This window comes from Cataglyphis hispanica, chromosome 16 (assembly GCF_021464435.1).
Source record: "Cataglyphis hispanica isolate Lineage 1 chromosome 16, ULB_Chis1_1.0, whole genome shotgun sequence".
Classification (NCBI taxonomy): domain Eukaryota; kingdom Metazoa; phylum Arthropoda; class Insecta; order Hymenoptera; family Formicidae; genus Cataglyphis; species Cataglyphis hispanica.
In genome coordinates, this window is record NC_065969.1 from 1,627,501 (window position 1) to 1,644,983 (window position 17,483).

At 26.8% G+C, this 17,483-nt stretch overlaps 1 protein-coding gene and 1 pseudogene across 1 annotated transcript; both read right to left on the bottom strand.

The window, feature by feature from the left end:
• Positions 1-6,209, bottom strand: part of LOC126855707 (cytochrome P450 4C1-like) — a 6,261-nt pseudogene extending 52 nt beyond the window's left edge.
• Positions 6,210-8,323: 2,114 nt separating this feature from the next.
• LOC126855589 (cytochrome P450 4C1-like) lies at positions 8,324-16,773 on the bottom strand. The gene is made up of 13 exons (XM_050603395.1): positions 16,621-16,773; positions 15,472-15,694; positions 15,029-15,141; positions 12,934-13,024; positions 12,171-12,356; positions 11,853-11,946; positions 11,244-11,346; positions 10,902-11,007; positions 10,527-10,633; positions 10,365-10,433; positions 9,044-9,212; positions 8,677-8,856; positions 8,324-8,612 (listed from the first exon to the last, which is right to left on the bottom strand). Exons 2-13 carry the CDS (start codon positions 15,623-15,625, stop codon positions 8,446-8,448), a joined length of 1,539 nt encoding a protein of 512 aa, XP_050459352.1. The 5' UTR covers positions 15,626-15,694; positions 16,621-16,773; the 3' UTR covers positions 8,324-8,445.
• Positions 16,774-17,483: the final 710 nt, after the last annotated feature.

The window sequence follows — 17,483 nt, forward strand, 5'->3', positions numbered from 1 at the left end:
AATTTTATATGAACCGGATGAGAAGGACGAATTATGATATCAGCCCTTAACCGGATATCTTTTAAATGGTCTATCGGTTCCAAATAAAAATTGTGTATCAAAGGAGCAATCATAGCTTTCAATTCCAGCAGACCAAATCGTTGACCTACAATTCAAATTTTTTTAATAATTATCGGCACAAGAAGAAAAGAAAATCATGAGCAATTCACCTATGCAATTTCTCGGTCCTGCGCTGAATGGTAGATAAGAATAAGGATGTCGATTCTGTATTCTCTCGGGCAAAAATCTATCCGGATCAAATACTTCTGGATTTGACCAAAAATTAGGATCTCTGTGAACTCCGTAAATATTAAGAAATAAATGTGTTCCACTAGGTATAACGTATGAGCCTGAAAAGCGTATTATAAAATAACATAATATAAAATTATGCGTTTTTTTAAGAAATAATATAATATTGCGTATTCTTAAAATGTTAAAGCAATTAAATTGAATTATAAAATATATTTAATAAAATATAATTGTAAATTATAAAATAATTATAAATTATGAAACTTATTTTACATTCAATAACATATACTCAGTAAAATGTGACATGTTCAAAGATATGCAGCAAAAAAAAAGATTAATTACATAATTTTACATCCTCTTCAACATTTCGTAATATTAAAAACACGCTGGGATATAAACGTAGCGCTTCCTTTAAACATCTCTCTAGATACGGTAAATTTTGCAATGATTTCTTGTTTAGTTTCCCTCCGTTCTCTTGCATCGCGCTGTCGACTTCAACCCTCACACGTTCCTGTATCATTGATAATAATTAAAGTATATTTCTTTATATATATATATATATATATATATATATATATATATATATATACATATATGTACACACACAGAGTATCCCACTAAAAGTGGCCACATTCTTTTATCTTTTAAACTAAAAGAAACAAAGAGTAACAAATATATATTAAATTAAATTAAATGATTCAAACTGAATTCTATTGTGAACATAGTAGTTGTTTCCAAAAGCTATCTGTGCTAAAGAACAGAGAGATATATATGATTTTGAGATATGTTATATATAATTTCTCAATAATTATATAAAACAGGATGTTATATATAATTTCTCAATAATTATTACAAAAATCACAAAATAGTAAAGGAATTTTCTCTTTTATAATTTTCGTAATAATTGAGAAATTAATTTTAAAAAGTTGACAAATCTGCAAAAATTAGTTTCATCAAACAACGTCCGCTTTCATGTCAAACTAAAGTCACTGAAAAATAAGAATTACACATCTCGTTCAACTTCAGCAATAGCCTGTAACATCTTTAGTGATCCACACTGTATGTATGTATATCCTGTTTTCTGTATGCATAAATACAAAAAAATTTTCAATAAATAAAAAGGTACATCGCAACAAACATTTGATATTGTATTACTTTCAATAAAAATCCCAATTTAAATAATATATTGCAATATACTGAGAGTAAGGTACCTGAATATCTTTGTGTTCAGCTAATAATAATAAAGCAAACGTTATGCCCATCGCTGTAGTATCGTGACCCTATAATCATCGTCATATATATATTGTCATATCGTTAAACATGCATAGATAACGTGTACAACAAATTAAAATAAAAAGATTACAGGTATATACCTCAAACATAAAGGTATCGACTTCTTCTCTGATGTCCAAATCCGATAAAAAATGGTCTCGAGATACTGCTATTAAGAGATCTAACATTGCTAGCCGCTTTTTCTTAACTAAAAATAATAAAGCAAATCTCAGGCATCAATCTCATTTTCGCATATCGTGAATTAATTACTAATATTGTTTAGTTAATCATAATTATTAACATTGTTTTTGTTAAAAAAATTAAATTTTCTATTCGAAAAAATAATGATGCAATTTTATGTTGCAGACATATGTTGCATTATTATATATTATTATGTGTTTAATATAAATATTGCATGCATAATTTAATATTCTATTGCACAATCAAACTTAATGCTATTAGCTTTAGTCTCTTACTTCCAAACACCTCGACATCATTTATTTCCGTCTCTTTGTCATTTTCAAGGTTATCCAAATATCGATAATTGGTGCGTTCGTGATAAAGCTTTCTTTCCGCGATGACCTATACACGAATACGATATTAAATTTTTAAAATTATTTTTTATATTAAATAACAATAATACATCATATTATGTCATAAATATTAATAGCACACATACGTGTTATTAATATTTATGATTAATTATATAATCTTGCGATAGGAAGATTACAAGATTTATATTATATAAAAAAATTTATATAATTTTATATAAAAAAGAGAGTGTGGGAAAGATTTAAAAAATTATGATGTAAACGTACTTTTCCGTAAATCCATGCAATATTTTTAAAATCTTTTTTGCTTTCTTCCTTGTGGCGATAACGAGAATAACAAATTATTGTAGTACCAAGGTCTGCACATTCTAAACCGTAATTCAATAAAATCATATAGTTTTAATAAGGATGTATTTTTATAAAAGCCTCATTTAAAGCCGCAATAAAATCTTGGAGTAATCTTTAAGTTATTTTATAGATTGCAGAAAATATAAGTAAAAAAATTTTAAACTATATATATTGCAAAAAATATCTAAAATCTTTTAAACACATATTATACTTTTGTTTTAACTACATACTCCTTGATCAAAGATAATTCCTTTTGAAATTTTATTGCATAATTTATTTTACTTAAACATTTTAACATTTTCAACATTTTAAATTGCAAATAATTTTAATTTTGAAATATTTAAGAGTACGTATAATAGATTTTGATTTCTAATTGCCACTTTAATCGACGTCTTATACTTTAATTGTTTATCCTCAAATCGTTATTTAATAATTAATATTTTTTTCAAAATAAATAATAATATTACAATTATAACTTAAAGGACCATAGATTTTATAATTATTTGCGATATAATAAATTATACCTATAAACCACCAGTTCGATTAAATCGTGAACCGCATTTCGATACTGTTGCTCGAACTTGCCAAATTTTTGCAGAGAGACGCCCATGGCAGTTTCTACAAGTGCATTTATTATATAAGATTGTATATGCAGTCGAAGATAATTACAACTATATTTCGTAAGTAGCTTTAAGTATAAAAATTTGGATGTAATATATCTTTTTTATAACATGGACACTTTATATAGAAACAATATATTTTCTTATCTTAAACTATCATATAATTTAGAATGAAAATTCAATACATAACTCAGGACAATAAGAAATGTACAAAAAATTTACCGCATATGGTATTTATCGTATATTCACTAATAAATGGTACTAAATCTTTTACAACTGTCCCTCCGACATCTTTTAAATATTTTGACATATTATCGCCCTCCTCGATCAAGATATCAACAAATTGATTCAATATATTAAAATGGAACGCAGGTGTTAACATCTTTCTTCGTGCATGCCACTTAGCGCCTATAAAATACAATAACACAAATTGTGCGATAAAACATAAATAATATTATATAATAATATTAATAATATATAAAATTATTTTCTCTCTTAGTTTAATGTTTATTGAGCAATTTTCAAATAATATTATCTTAAATTCATTTTTTTTGTTTCACAAAATTTTTTTATAATTTTATAAGCTTTTCTAATGAAGCTTTTACGGTAAAAGAAGGTTCAAGTATAAATTTAAATTTAATTATTATTTTGTAATTAAAACTTTATGGATTGGCAAATAAAAATAAACTATAATTTATTAAAAAATCTATTATGTGTGACGTTCTATTTAATTAAAAATTTTCTTTAATTAAAATGTCTATCATTTCTATTTACTTTAAAATATATATATCGGGCGAAATCATTTCTCAATATGATTTCACTTGCAATTTTTTTGAATTTATTACTTTTTGCAACAAAAAAATTATATAAGAATTCATCGTATAAAATAATATTCAAATTCCCTAATATTTTATTTGACTTTTTTGTGATGAAGGCAAATTAAAAAAAAAATATAATAGTAAAGTATTTATGCTTATGTTGACGATATTATATTACCTGTGCTAGTGAGAAGACCTATGCCTAACCAAGGTTGTAAAAAGTTATACATAATACCTTTCTCGATGTGCTTGGTGCTGCTTAGTATCGTCTAAAATCATCGAAAATATATTTAGAAAAAAATATCAGTTTGTTATATCACTCAATCTTAGATACATAAATAATACGATTAATTTGATACAATTAGATACAATTAGATATAATTAGATACATAAATTTATTAATCGTCTCTCAAATATGTAATTTCGCTCGAGTACCAATATTTTCTCTATTCATCTTTTTAAGATATTTTTTTTTTTTTTGCAAGCAAAAATCTTTTTGTGAAATGCAAAATTTTTAAATTTAATTAAATTGCAATGTGTATAAAAAAATTGAATTTTTTTTATTACCTCTAGATCATCTAGATGGCGGATAGATACAAAATACGTGAATAAACTCCATATTTTATAAATGGGATAATATTTATCGGCTATGCTAAAAAACCGTTCCCATATTTTCTCTGAAAAATACATTATAAATATCAATACAAAAATTAATTGTATCGTATTATTTGATTGTACCTTTATTCAGATATATTGAAAAGAGGTTAATATTAATACTTATTATAATGATTTGCAAATGAATATTGTCGAGAGGAAAGTTAAGATATGTAATCTGCATGCGGATACTTTTGATAGATAATACATTTCTGAGCACAAAACTTTATAAATTTAACTTTTGTTAACGTTTGTATGAATGCGTAAATGATGGCCCATCTGTTAATTAATGTAAATAGATTAGAATTTTTATACTTGCCTGATGAAACATTGAATAGAATTGCGTTGCCAACAATCGGAATGGCTGGTGGTCCTGGTACAAGATTGAGGAGTTGCCCATTTCTTCCGTAATGTACGTAATAATAATACACCAATAAAATAAACATGGATAATAACAATAAAGCGATAAACATCATTTTTGACGTGATGTTCTTGACCGCTTAAACTTCGACCGCTTAGCTTGATCTTTCTGAGTTTATTGTTTTACTGATCCTTGAACACACGTTAGAAAAATCTCTTTTTGTTTTTGTTGTTTGTTTAAATGTTAAAGTGTTTTGTAAAAATAATATAATATACAACATACTTAATAATATTATAATAATTGAACCAAATTAATATTTTGCACTGTATTTGAGAAAATTACGCGTTTGTTCTCTTTGTAATATTATTTAATTGTAAAAATAATTCATTCATATATTTATTGTAATATTATTAAACGTTGTTTAGATTTTGCAAAAAAAAATATAAAATTTTTATTTTATGTAGATGCCGATTACCTAAGAGGTTCACTTAATGCGACAATCAGTTAAAACATAAAATTCATTATATAATAACAACACTAATTCGCATTTGAAATAGAATTGCAAATGCATTCGAGCAGATATGTATATCAGTAAAACAAACCTTGTGAACTAATTAAGAAAATCCGAAGCGCTTATATTTATAACCATTTCTTTAGCTAAGAGTGTATTAATAAAGAGAATGTCATATAAAGTCATAATAAAAAGAATGTCATTCTTACGACGCAGAAAGATAATTAATCTTTGAAAAGCAAAAGTAATCATTATTATAAAATCATTATCATATATTATAAAAATCGAAAATAATAAAACTTGTTTGTACTATTCTTTTACATAATCAACTAGTTTCGCCATTGCTTTACGTTCATTTGAATCAGAATAAAGTTCAATATTGGTTATATAGGGTGGGGAAAATGTCCCGGGCTCTTGAAATATTTCGGAAGGAGTGAGATGTAGAAAAAAATGTTTCAAACAAAAGTTGTATGGCTTAAAGTGAAGCATTTGGTAGTGACCTCGACTTTGACCTAGAGGTCAAATTTAGAAATTGTTTCAAGACTTTGATCTTGACCGCATCAAGGAACACACAGGGATTGACCGCTGATTTCCTGTCTAACAGGAAAACGATCATGATACACTCGAGCTGCTGCACGGTAATTGGCGACAATCGGTTGAAACATTAAATTCACTATATAATATAATTCACTATATAATAACAACATTAATTTCGCATTGAAATAGAATTGCAAATGCATTCGAGCAGGTATGTATATCAGTTAAACAAATCTTTGTGAACTAACTAGGAAAATCCGAAGTGCTTATATTTATACCGTTTAGCTAAGAGCGTATTAATAAAAGGAATGTCATATCTTGCGATGCAGAAAGATAATTAATCTTTGAAACGCAAAAGTAATCATTATTATAAAATCATTTATCATATATTATAAAAAACGAAAATAATAAAAACTTGCTTGTACTACTCTTTTACATAATCAACTAGTTTCGCCATTTGAAATAGAATTGCAAATGCATTCGAGCAGATATGTATATCAGTTAAACAAATCTTTGTGAACTAATAAGGAATGTCTAAAGTCTTTATATTTATAACTATTTGTTTAGCTATTAATAAGGAGAATGTCGTATCTTGAAGGACAGACTAATTGACACGGCGACATTCTCCAAGAACTAAGAGAATATCAACAATTTCGTTCCCTGTGTAGTCTGACATTGCTGAAGTTATAAAATGAACAAAAAATTTTTTCTAAGATCAATTTTCACTGAATTTTTAATTAAATGTACAATTACATATCATTCGTGCTGTTGGAAGGAAAGAGCCCAGATTCAATTTGGAAAGATATGACTCTCATGGATTATCGTTTTACATTGAGGTAATTACATTAGTTATTTGATTGGTAATCCGCAATTTTGACAGCGGGAATGAGAAAAATAAATTTTGCGTTTAGATATGTAGTTAACTTCCTCGTTACAACAAAATAATTTCGTTACAACAAAATAAACGACCGGGCAACCTTCACGTCGTACACCTTTGGTAATGCTAATGCCAGCGGTGCAGTAACTTTCAAGCCTCATATATAACTCGGAAAGTACATTATGAAAAATAACTTTATAATATAGTTTTTAGAAAGCTCTCGAAATAAGCTACAAGAATATGCAATAAAAAGTAGGCAATTCCATTTAAAAAATTGAAGGTGACCTTCACGTGATCTTCAAGCAACTATTCAAGGTCAAATTAATGACCATCTCATGTCTCTCTCAAAACCCTACAACTTTTATCTGAAACAGTTTTGTTGAAAATCCTTCATTGAAGAATTATCGAGGTGCGTTTTGTAAAATGGGACATCCTATATATATATATATATAATATTCATCTTATTCTGCTAAACTGGTTCAAGATCGACACTAGGAAGGAGTATTTTGATTCCTCTTCTTTATCATAAGAGCGCAGCAACTTGATCTTTTTACAGGCTATTTATATTCAGAGCCCAAACATCATTTAGAATTACTAAGTCCATCGAAGATCTTTTCTTGATGCCTCAATGTCGTAACGAATATTTTTTAGACATTCTTATACACACTCAATACGATTAGACTCTGGAATTGTTTTCTTCAGGACTTACATAATGTATCATTATCAGTAGACTTAGCTTTTCTCAATCACTTATCTTATCACCTGCTTTCAATATCAATCTTTTTAATGATATGAACAGTAGGTTAATGATATATATATATATATATATATATATATATATATATATATATATATATATACAGGGTGATATATATATATCTATACAACAGAAAGCCGTCTCGTTACTCCGACCCCTGACGTCACTCCTTTGTTTTCCGTTGTTGACAGGCGCTGATTAGCTAACTTTAACCACTTCGGTACGGCGCCTATCGGCCACGAAACGTTTTTACACATGTAAAAACGTCATAGAACCATGTTGGGCGATGAACTGAGCGAAACTAAAATTATGCGAGTGAACACTCCGCAAATGCAGAGATAAGATAAAATTCCTGGCTGTCGACTATAGTCGACGCTCGGCCTTGCGCGTTCATGTCACGGCCGTCGACTATCTAATAAGATCATTGAACACTCAATTAAAACATTATTAAAATGAAATATATAAAATGGATTAAAAACAGATTCATATACTAATAAAACAAATTTTTGCAAGGTGACAATAAAAAATATATTCATAACAGTTCTTTAGCTAAAAAAAAATCTATTAATAATGAGAATTTATTAAAAGTAAAAAAGATACATTATAAAATTTTGTTCTTTTGACTTAACGTGTTCTTGAAATATTGAAATTGTAATGCAATAAAAATGTAAAAATTCAAAATTAATAAAATATATGGGAAAAGGATCACACACGAAACTAATAAAAGAATTAATTAGAAATAAAACATATTTAATGTAAAATATATATATACAGTTACATGTTGGATCATTTTATAAAATATTTTTATCAATTACTTATACTTATATGGTATTTATGTTAGTTTTAAACGATTATTTGCGAATGATTGGGATGAATTTTATATGAACCGGATGAGAAGGACGAATTATGATATCAGCCTTTAACCGGATATCTTTTAAATGATCTAAAGGCTCCAAATAAAAATTGTGTATCAAAGGAGCGATCATAGACTTCAATTCCAGAAGACCAAATCGTTGACCTACAATTCGAATTTTTTTAAAAACTATCGACACAAGAAGAAAAGAAAATCATGAGCAAGTCACCTATGCAATTTCTCGGTCCTGCGCTGAAGGGTAGATAGGAATAAGGATGTCGATTCTGTATTCTCTCGGGCAAAAATCTATCCGGATCAAATACTTCTGGATTTGACCAAAAATTGGGATCTCTATGAACTCCATAAATATTAAGAAATAACATCGTTCCAGTAGGTATAACATATGAGTCTGAAAAGCATATTATAAAATTACAAAATATAAAATTAAACGTTCTTGTGAGAAATAACATAAACATAATATTATTATTCTTAGAATGTTATAATTAAATTATAAACCTTGTTTTACATTTGATAATATATACTCTGTAAAATGTGACATGTTGAAAGATATATGCAACAAAAAAATGATTTATTACTTAATTTAACATCCTCCTCAACGTTTCGTAATATGAAAAACACGCTGGGATATAAACGTAGCGTTTCCTTTAAACATCTCTCTAGATATGGTAAATTTTGCAACGATTTCATGGTAAGTTTTCCTCCGCTTTCTTGCATCGCGTTTTCCACTTCAATCCTCACACGCTCCTGTATTATTGATAATAATTAAAGCGTATTTCTTAATAGATATATACAGAATATTCCAAACAGGGCCATCCCCTGTTTTCTCTTAAATTAAAAGAAACAGAATCGTAACAAATATATATCAAATTAAAGAACAAACTGAATTTTATTGTGAACATAATAGTTGTTTCTAAAAATTATCTGTGTTAAAAACAAAGAAGTATGTTTAATTATACATATATATACAGGGTGTCCGGCGTCAATCGCATCAACGGTCATGTGCAGGTAAAGCAGGTAAAACTGAAGAGAAAAGTCCTGTACCACTTTGCTATTTTTGTAATAATTTTCGAGAAATTAATTAAAAAAGATCGACCAATTAACGTGAGTATATTACACGCGACGAGAAAGGACGCCCCAAAGACAACCCAAAAGTTTGTGGTCGCTAGGCGCGCGACAAAATTTTGGGAGAAGCACTCTACAAATGACAACGGTCACATACGAGCGATACATAACAATGGATTCTAGCGTCCTAGCAACCACATATCAATGGGTTGTGCCTTTTTACTGCGCGCTTATATTCACGCAAATTGGTCGATATTTTTTAATTAATTTCTCGAAAATTATTACAAAAATAGCAAAGTGATGCAGGACTTTTCTCTTCAGTTTTAATTGTTCTACCTGCACTCTGATTTCGACCAGTGATGCGATTGACGCCGGACTCCCTGTATATATATATATATATATATATATATATATATATATATATATATATATATATAAACAAAATGATATATATAATTTCTCAATAATTATTACGAAAATTACAAAATAGTAAAGAATTTTTCTCTTTTGTGATTTTCGTTATAATTAAAAATCTAGTTTACAAAAATTGATTAATTCGCAAAAATTAAATTCATTAAACAATGCCCTCTTTAATGTGAAAGAGTCGCTGAAAAATAAGAATTGCATATCTCGTTTAATTTCAGAAATAGCCTGTAACATCTTTAGTGATCCACCTTGTATATATGTATATTCTGTTTTCTGTATGCATAAAAACAAAAAAAAAATTTTAATAAATAAAATAATTCTTTGGAACAAACGTTTGATATACAATGTACTATTTCAATAAAAATCCCAATTTAAATAATATATTGCAATATACTGAGAGTAAGGTACCTGAATATCTTTGTGTTCAGCTAATAATAATAAAGCAAACGTTATGCCCATCGCTGTAGTATCGTGACCCTGTAATCATCGTTATATATATATTGTCATATCGTTAAACATGCATAGATAACGTGTACAACAAATTAAAATAAAAAGATTACAGGTATATACCTCAAACATAAAGGTATCGACTTCTTCTCTGATGTCCAAATCCGATAAAAAATGGTCTCGAGATACTGCTATTAAGAGATCTAACATTGCTAGCCGCTTTTTCTTAACTAAAAATAATAAAGCAAATCTCAGGCATCAATCTCATTTTCGCATATCGTGAATTAATTACTAATATTGTTTAGTTAATCATAATTATTAACATTGTTTTTGTTAAAAAAATTAAATTTTCTATTCGAAAAAATAATGATGCAATTTTATGTTGCAGACATATGTTGCATTATTATATATTATTATGTGTTTAATATAAATATTGCATGCATAATTTAATATTCTATTGCACAATCAAACTTAATGCTATTAGCTTTAGTCTCTTACTTCCAAACACCTCGACATCATTTATTTCCGTCTCTTTGTCATTTTCAAGGTTATCCAAATATCGATAATTGGTGCGTTCGTGATAAAGCTTTCTTTCCGCGATGACCTATACACGAATACGATATTAAATTTTTAAAATTATTTTTTATATTAAATAACAATAATACATCATATTATGTCATAAATATTAATAGCACACATACGTGTTATTAATATTTATGATCAATTATATAATCTTGCGATAGGAAGATTACAAGATTTATATTATATAAAAAAATTTATATAATTTTATATAAAAAAGAGAGTGTGGGAAAGATTTAAAAAATTATGATGTAAACGTACTTTTTCCGTAAATCCATGCAATATTTTTAAAATCTTTTTTTGCTTTCTTCCTTGTGGCGATAACGAGAATAACAAATTATTGTAGTACCAAGGTCTGCACATTCTAAACCGTAATTCAATAAAATCATATAGTTTTAATAAGGATGTATTTTTATAAAAGCCTCATTTAAAGCCGCAATAAAATCTTGGAGTAATCTTTAAGTTATTTTATAGATTGCAGAAAATATAAGTAAAAAAAATTTTAAACTATATATATTGCAAAAAAATATCTAAAATCTTTTAAACACATATTATACTTTTGTTTTAACTACATACTCCTTGATCAAAGATAATTCCTTTTGAAATTTTATTGCATAATTTATTTTACTTAAACATTTTAACATTTTCAACATTTTAAATTGCAAATAATTTTAATTTTGAAATATTTAAGAGTACGTATAATAGATTTTGATTTCTAATTGCCACTTTAATCGACGTCTTATACTTTAATTGTTTATCCTCAAATCGTTATTTAATAATTAATATTTTTTTCAAAATAAATAATAATATTACAATTATAACTTAAAGGACCATAGATTTTATAATTATTTGCGATATAATAAATTATACCTATAAACCACCAGTTCGATTAAATCGTGAACCGCATTTCGATACTGTTGCTCGAACTTGCCAAATTTTTGCAGAGAGACGCCCATGGCAGTTTCTACAAGTGCATTTATTATATAAGATTGTATATGCAGTCGAAGATAATTACAACTATATTTCGTAAGTAGCTTTAAGTATAAAAATTTGGATGTAATATATCTTTTTTATAACATGGACACTTTATATAGAAACAATATATTTTCTTATCTTAAACTATCATATAATTTAGAATGAAAATTCAATACATAACTCAGGACAATAAGAAATGTACAAAAAATTTACCGCATATGGCGTTTAGCGTATGTTTAGTAATAAATGGTATTAAATCTTTTACAACTGTCCCTCCGACATCTTTCAAAGATTCTGTCATATAATCGCCCTCCTTGATCAAGATATCAATAAATTGATTTAATATATTAAAATGGAATGCAGGTGTTAATATCTTTCGTCGTGCATGCCACTTAGCGCCTAAAAAAAATACAATAACGCAAATTGTGCGATAAAATACAAATTATATTGTATAAAAATATTCTCTCTCCTAGTTTAATGTTTATTTAGCAATTTTCAATCTGTTATTATCTTAAATTTCTTTTTATGTCACTAAATTTTTTTTATAATTTTTTAAACTTTTCCTCATGAAATTTTTACGATAAAAGAAGTTGTAAATATCAACTTATTAATTTAATTATTATTTTGTAATTTAAATTTCATGGATTAGCAAATAAGAATAAACTATAATTTATTAAAAATTTTATTACATGCGGTATTTGATATAATTAAAAATTTTCTGTAATTAAAACATCTATTATTTCTCTTTATTTTAAAATACATATATTGCGCAAAATTATTTCTCAATATGATTTCACTTGCGAACTTTTTCCAAATTTATTAGTTTTTACAACGAAGAAGTTATAAGAGTTTATCGTGAAAAATAATATTCAAATCCAATCTTACTATTTTATTTGATTTTCTGTGATGCAAACAAATCGAAAACAAAATGTAATAGTGAAATATGTACGTTTATATATTATTGACATTATATTACCTGTGCTTGTGAGAAGACCTGTACCTAACCAAGAATGCAATAAATTATATAAATAACCTTTCTGGATATGCTTGGTGCTGCTCAGTATCGTCTAAAATTATCGAAAACATATTAAGAAAGAATTATCAGTTTATTATATTATTTATTGTCAATCTTCTCTGACAAGGGATGTGTCAACTGTCATCACAACTGGTCCTGATCTGATGTAGTTCTTCTTGAAACTGTTGTTAAACACAAAAATCTAAGAGGTACATATTATTTAAATGTGTATATTTTTGCGTATTTTAAAGTGAAATATTCTTTTGCAAAAAAGCGATGTTTTTTTTTTCATTTTTTTGGGATCAAATATCCTCAGAACTATAAAAGATAGAAAAAAAATTGTTAAACAAAAGTTTAACAGCTTGAATAGAAGAGTATTTTAAAGTTATGCGAAATAATTTATTTTATTTTTATTTTTTCAAAAACCCTCACCTCACTTTTCTTCAAAATTTTATAATTTTTTTTCACTTAATTAATAGTTTAATTTTTTTTTTTAATTCAAACATGTATAATAAAGTTACGTTCAAAATATCATTTCGGGGAATTAATTATAAACCTCCATATACAGGATGATCCAAAACAACCATGCCTCCTTAAAAGATCGTATTCTTGTATGAATTCTAAGACGATTTTTCCTTTATAAAAATTTTGTTTGAAGCTTAGTTTTTAAGTGATAAGAAGAAATAGCGAATTGCGGGACAAGTACAGAAGATAGGCAGAAGCGGCGTAACTCATCGTCCGATGCAAGCGCTTACGTAAAGACACTCGCTACAGCTTGAGCGCAGTAGCGCTACAGCACCGCTCCTGCCTATCTTCTATATTTGTCTCGTAATTTTCTATTTCTTTTTATAATTTAAAAATTTCAAACTTTAAGCTTCAAACAAAATTTTTGCAAAAGAAAAATCGTCTTAAAATGCTTTCAGGAACACGACCTTTCAAAAATGCACGGTTGTTCTGGATCTCCTGTATATATGCTATCCGTGCTCGTCCATGTTATATGCATAAATAATTATTGTCAAACCAAAAATATATATAAAAAATATTTTAATTAAAATTTTTAAAGTTTTCTATATACTTTAAAACTACATATATATATGTGTATATATATGTATATATATATATATATATATATATATATATATATATATATGATACATGATACATGAAAGTCCACTGATAAGCACCTGGTTAAAATCAGCGATAATTGGTCAGACTTTACTCAATCGTAATTCTTTTATTAAATATTATAGAAAAAATGTAAAAGAAATTTCTGTTCAATTTACTATGTTCTACGACGCTCACGAGCGTTGACACAATTTTTACAAGACACCCTGTATAATTATAATATTTTGACAATAGTTACATGCACATAGCATGGACGAACACTAATTTATGAAGGCTTATATGAAAGCGTTTAAAATTGATACTCAAAAATAATATTTTGCAACATTATTATACATGGGTGAATTTGGAAAAAAGTAAGCCATTAATTACGTGCAGAAAAATTATAAAATTTTGAAGAAAAAATTAGGTAATCAAGATTTAAAAAAAATATAAAAATAAAAAAATTTTTTATATATTATATATATATTATATATTATATATATTTATATATTATATCTTATAACTTTAAAGTATTTTTCAAGCCATTAAACTTTCATTTAACAATTCCTTTTTTATCTTTTATAATCTATTATATTTATCTTTTCGACGATATTTGATCCCAAAAGAAAACACCGTTTTTTTTTAAAAAGGTGTTTCTTTAAATGCGAAAATCCGTACATACAAAAAAAATATGTGTCTCTTAGATTTTTGTGTTTAACAACTTATTTCAAGGGGAATCAAATCGATTCCGGACAATTGTGACACATCTCTTGTTAAATACGCAAATAATTTATTAATCGTATCCCAAATATGTAATTTTGATAGACTATCGATATTTTCTTTATTCATTTATATATTTAAGAAACTTTTATTTACTAACAAATATCTTGTGAAACACAAGATCTTTAAATCTAATTAAATTTTCTATAGAAAATCGAATTTTTTTTATTACCTCCAGATCATCTGGATGACGGATACACGTACAATACGTGAAGCAACTCCATACTTTAAAAATGGGATAATACTTATCCGATAGGGTAATAATAACCAGTTTCCATAGTTCCTCTGAAAAGTTATAAATATCAATACAATAAATATCAATACATAAAAAAATATCAATACATTATAAATATCAATACAAAAATTAATTGTATCGTTATTTGATTGCACCTTTACTCAGATATATTGAAAATAGGCAATTAATAATTATGATAATGATTTGCAAATGGACATTGTCGAGAAGAGAGTTAAGATATGTAATCTGCATGCGGATACTTTTGATAGATATACGTTCCAGAGCACAAGGCTTTATAAATTTAACTTTTATTTGTATGAATGCGTAAATGATGGCTCATCTGTCAATTAATCTAAATAGATTAGAACTATTGTACTTGCCTACTGAAACATTGAATTGAGTTGCGTTGCCAAGAATCGGAACGGCTGATGGTCCTGGTACAAGATTGAGGAGTCGCCCATTTCTTCCGTAATGTACGTAATAATAATACACCAATAAAATAAACATAGATAATAACAATATGGTGATAAACATTGTTTTTTACTTGATGTTCTTGACCGTTTAATTAAACTTAATCTTCTTCAGTTTACAGTTTTACTGATCCTTGAACACACGTTAGAAAAATCTCTTTTCGTTTTTCTTGTTTATTTAATTGTTAAAGATTTTTGTAACAATAATATAATATACGTCTATATAAGATTATAATAATTGAACCAAACTAACAACTTGTAGTATTTGAGCAAATATCGCGTACATACTTATTCTGATATTATTAAATGTTATAAAAATAACACGTTTACACTCATTGTAATATTAAACATTGTTTAGATTTTGCAATAAAATGTTATAAAAGTTTTATTTTTACAATTATGTACAGATACTGCTGATTGCTTAAACTTAAGAGATTCACTTGCGACAGTTGAAACACTACTCAACGGTTTGAAATTCGAATTGCATATCTGCAAGCAGATATATATACGTATCAGTGAAGCATTTGTGAACTGATAATAAAAATATGAAGCGCCTATATTGATAACTATTTTTATAACGTTTTTCAACTAAGAGTGAATTAATAACAAGAATGTCATATCTTGAAAGGCAGACGATTAATTAATCTGAAGCATAAGAATTCAATGAGCATAAAAGTTCAATATGAAGAATAATAAGAATAATAACAACTCATCTAGTCAATAGATTTCTATAATCATCGTTTTGTGCTAATCAGACAGAATAAAGTTCAATGATTAGTATTGACAACACAGTAGGACAAAAAGTCATTGTTGTTTGTTTAAATGTTAAAGTGTTTTGTAAAAATAATATAATATACAACATACTTAATAATATTATAATAATTGAACCAAATTAATATCTTGCACTGTATTTGAGAAAATTACGCGTTTATTCTCTTTGTAATATTATTTAATTCTAAAAATAATTCATTCATATATTTATTGTAATATTATTAAACGTTGTGTAGATTTTGCAAAAAAAAAAATATAAAATTTTTATTTTATGTAGATGCCGATTACCTAAGAGGTTCACTTAATGCGACAATCAGTTAAAACATAAAATTCTATATAATATAATTCACTATATAATAACAACACTAATTTGCATTTGAAATAGAATTGCAAATGCATTCGAACAGATATGTATATCAGTAAAACAAACCTTGTGAACTAACCAGGAAAATCAGAAGTGCTTATATTTATACCGTTTAGCTAAGAGCGTATTAATAAAAGGAATGTCATATCTTGCGATGCAGAAAGATAATTAATCTTTGAAACGCAAAAGTAATCATTATTATAAAATCATTTATCATATATTATAAAAAACGAAAATAATAAAAACTTGCTTGTACTACTCTTTTACATAATCAACTAGTTTCGCCATTTGAAATAGAATTGCAAATGCATTCGAGCAGGTATGTATATCAGTAAAACAAACCGTTTCTTTAGCTAAAAGTATTAATAGAGAGAATGTCATATCTTGCGACACAGAAAAATAATTAATCTTTGAAACGCATAAGAGTTCATTATATAATATAAGTTCATTATATAATATAAAAAATAAAAATTTGTTTGTACTACTTTTATCTAATCAATAAGTTTTGTTTATCCTCATTGCTTTGTGCTCATTTCAATCAGAATAAAATTCAATATTAGTTATATTAATTTAATTAAATTAGTTATAAACAGTTCAACAAAGAAAAGAAAAAGAAAAAATAACGGAACGGGACTAGTTTCTTAAGATTCTTGTTCACCTGCGATTAAAACTCTTGAGAGTAGCTTTTCGAGAATTTTACTTGCAGGTAAATAAGCATCATTATAGGTTTCTGGACGCCGAACACAAATCAAGTTTTGAGATGCTTCATCACGTCAGAATTTTGAGA

Excerpts from the sequence above, each read along its gene's own strand:
- LOC126855589 (XM_050603395.1), bottom strand. The coding sequence starts at position 15,625 with ATGTTTATCACCATATTGTTATTATCTATGTTTATTTTATTGGTGTAT. Across the intron at positions 13,025-15,028 it reads GTCATCCAGATGATCTGGAG|ACGATACTGAGCAGCACCAA; the intron begins GTAATAAAAAAA and ends CGATAATTTTAG. Across the intron at positions 11,947-12,170 it reads TACGCTAAACGCCATATGCG|AAACTGCCATGGGCGTCTCT; the intron begins GTAAATTTTTTG and ends ATGCACTTGTAG.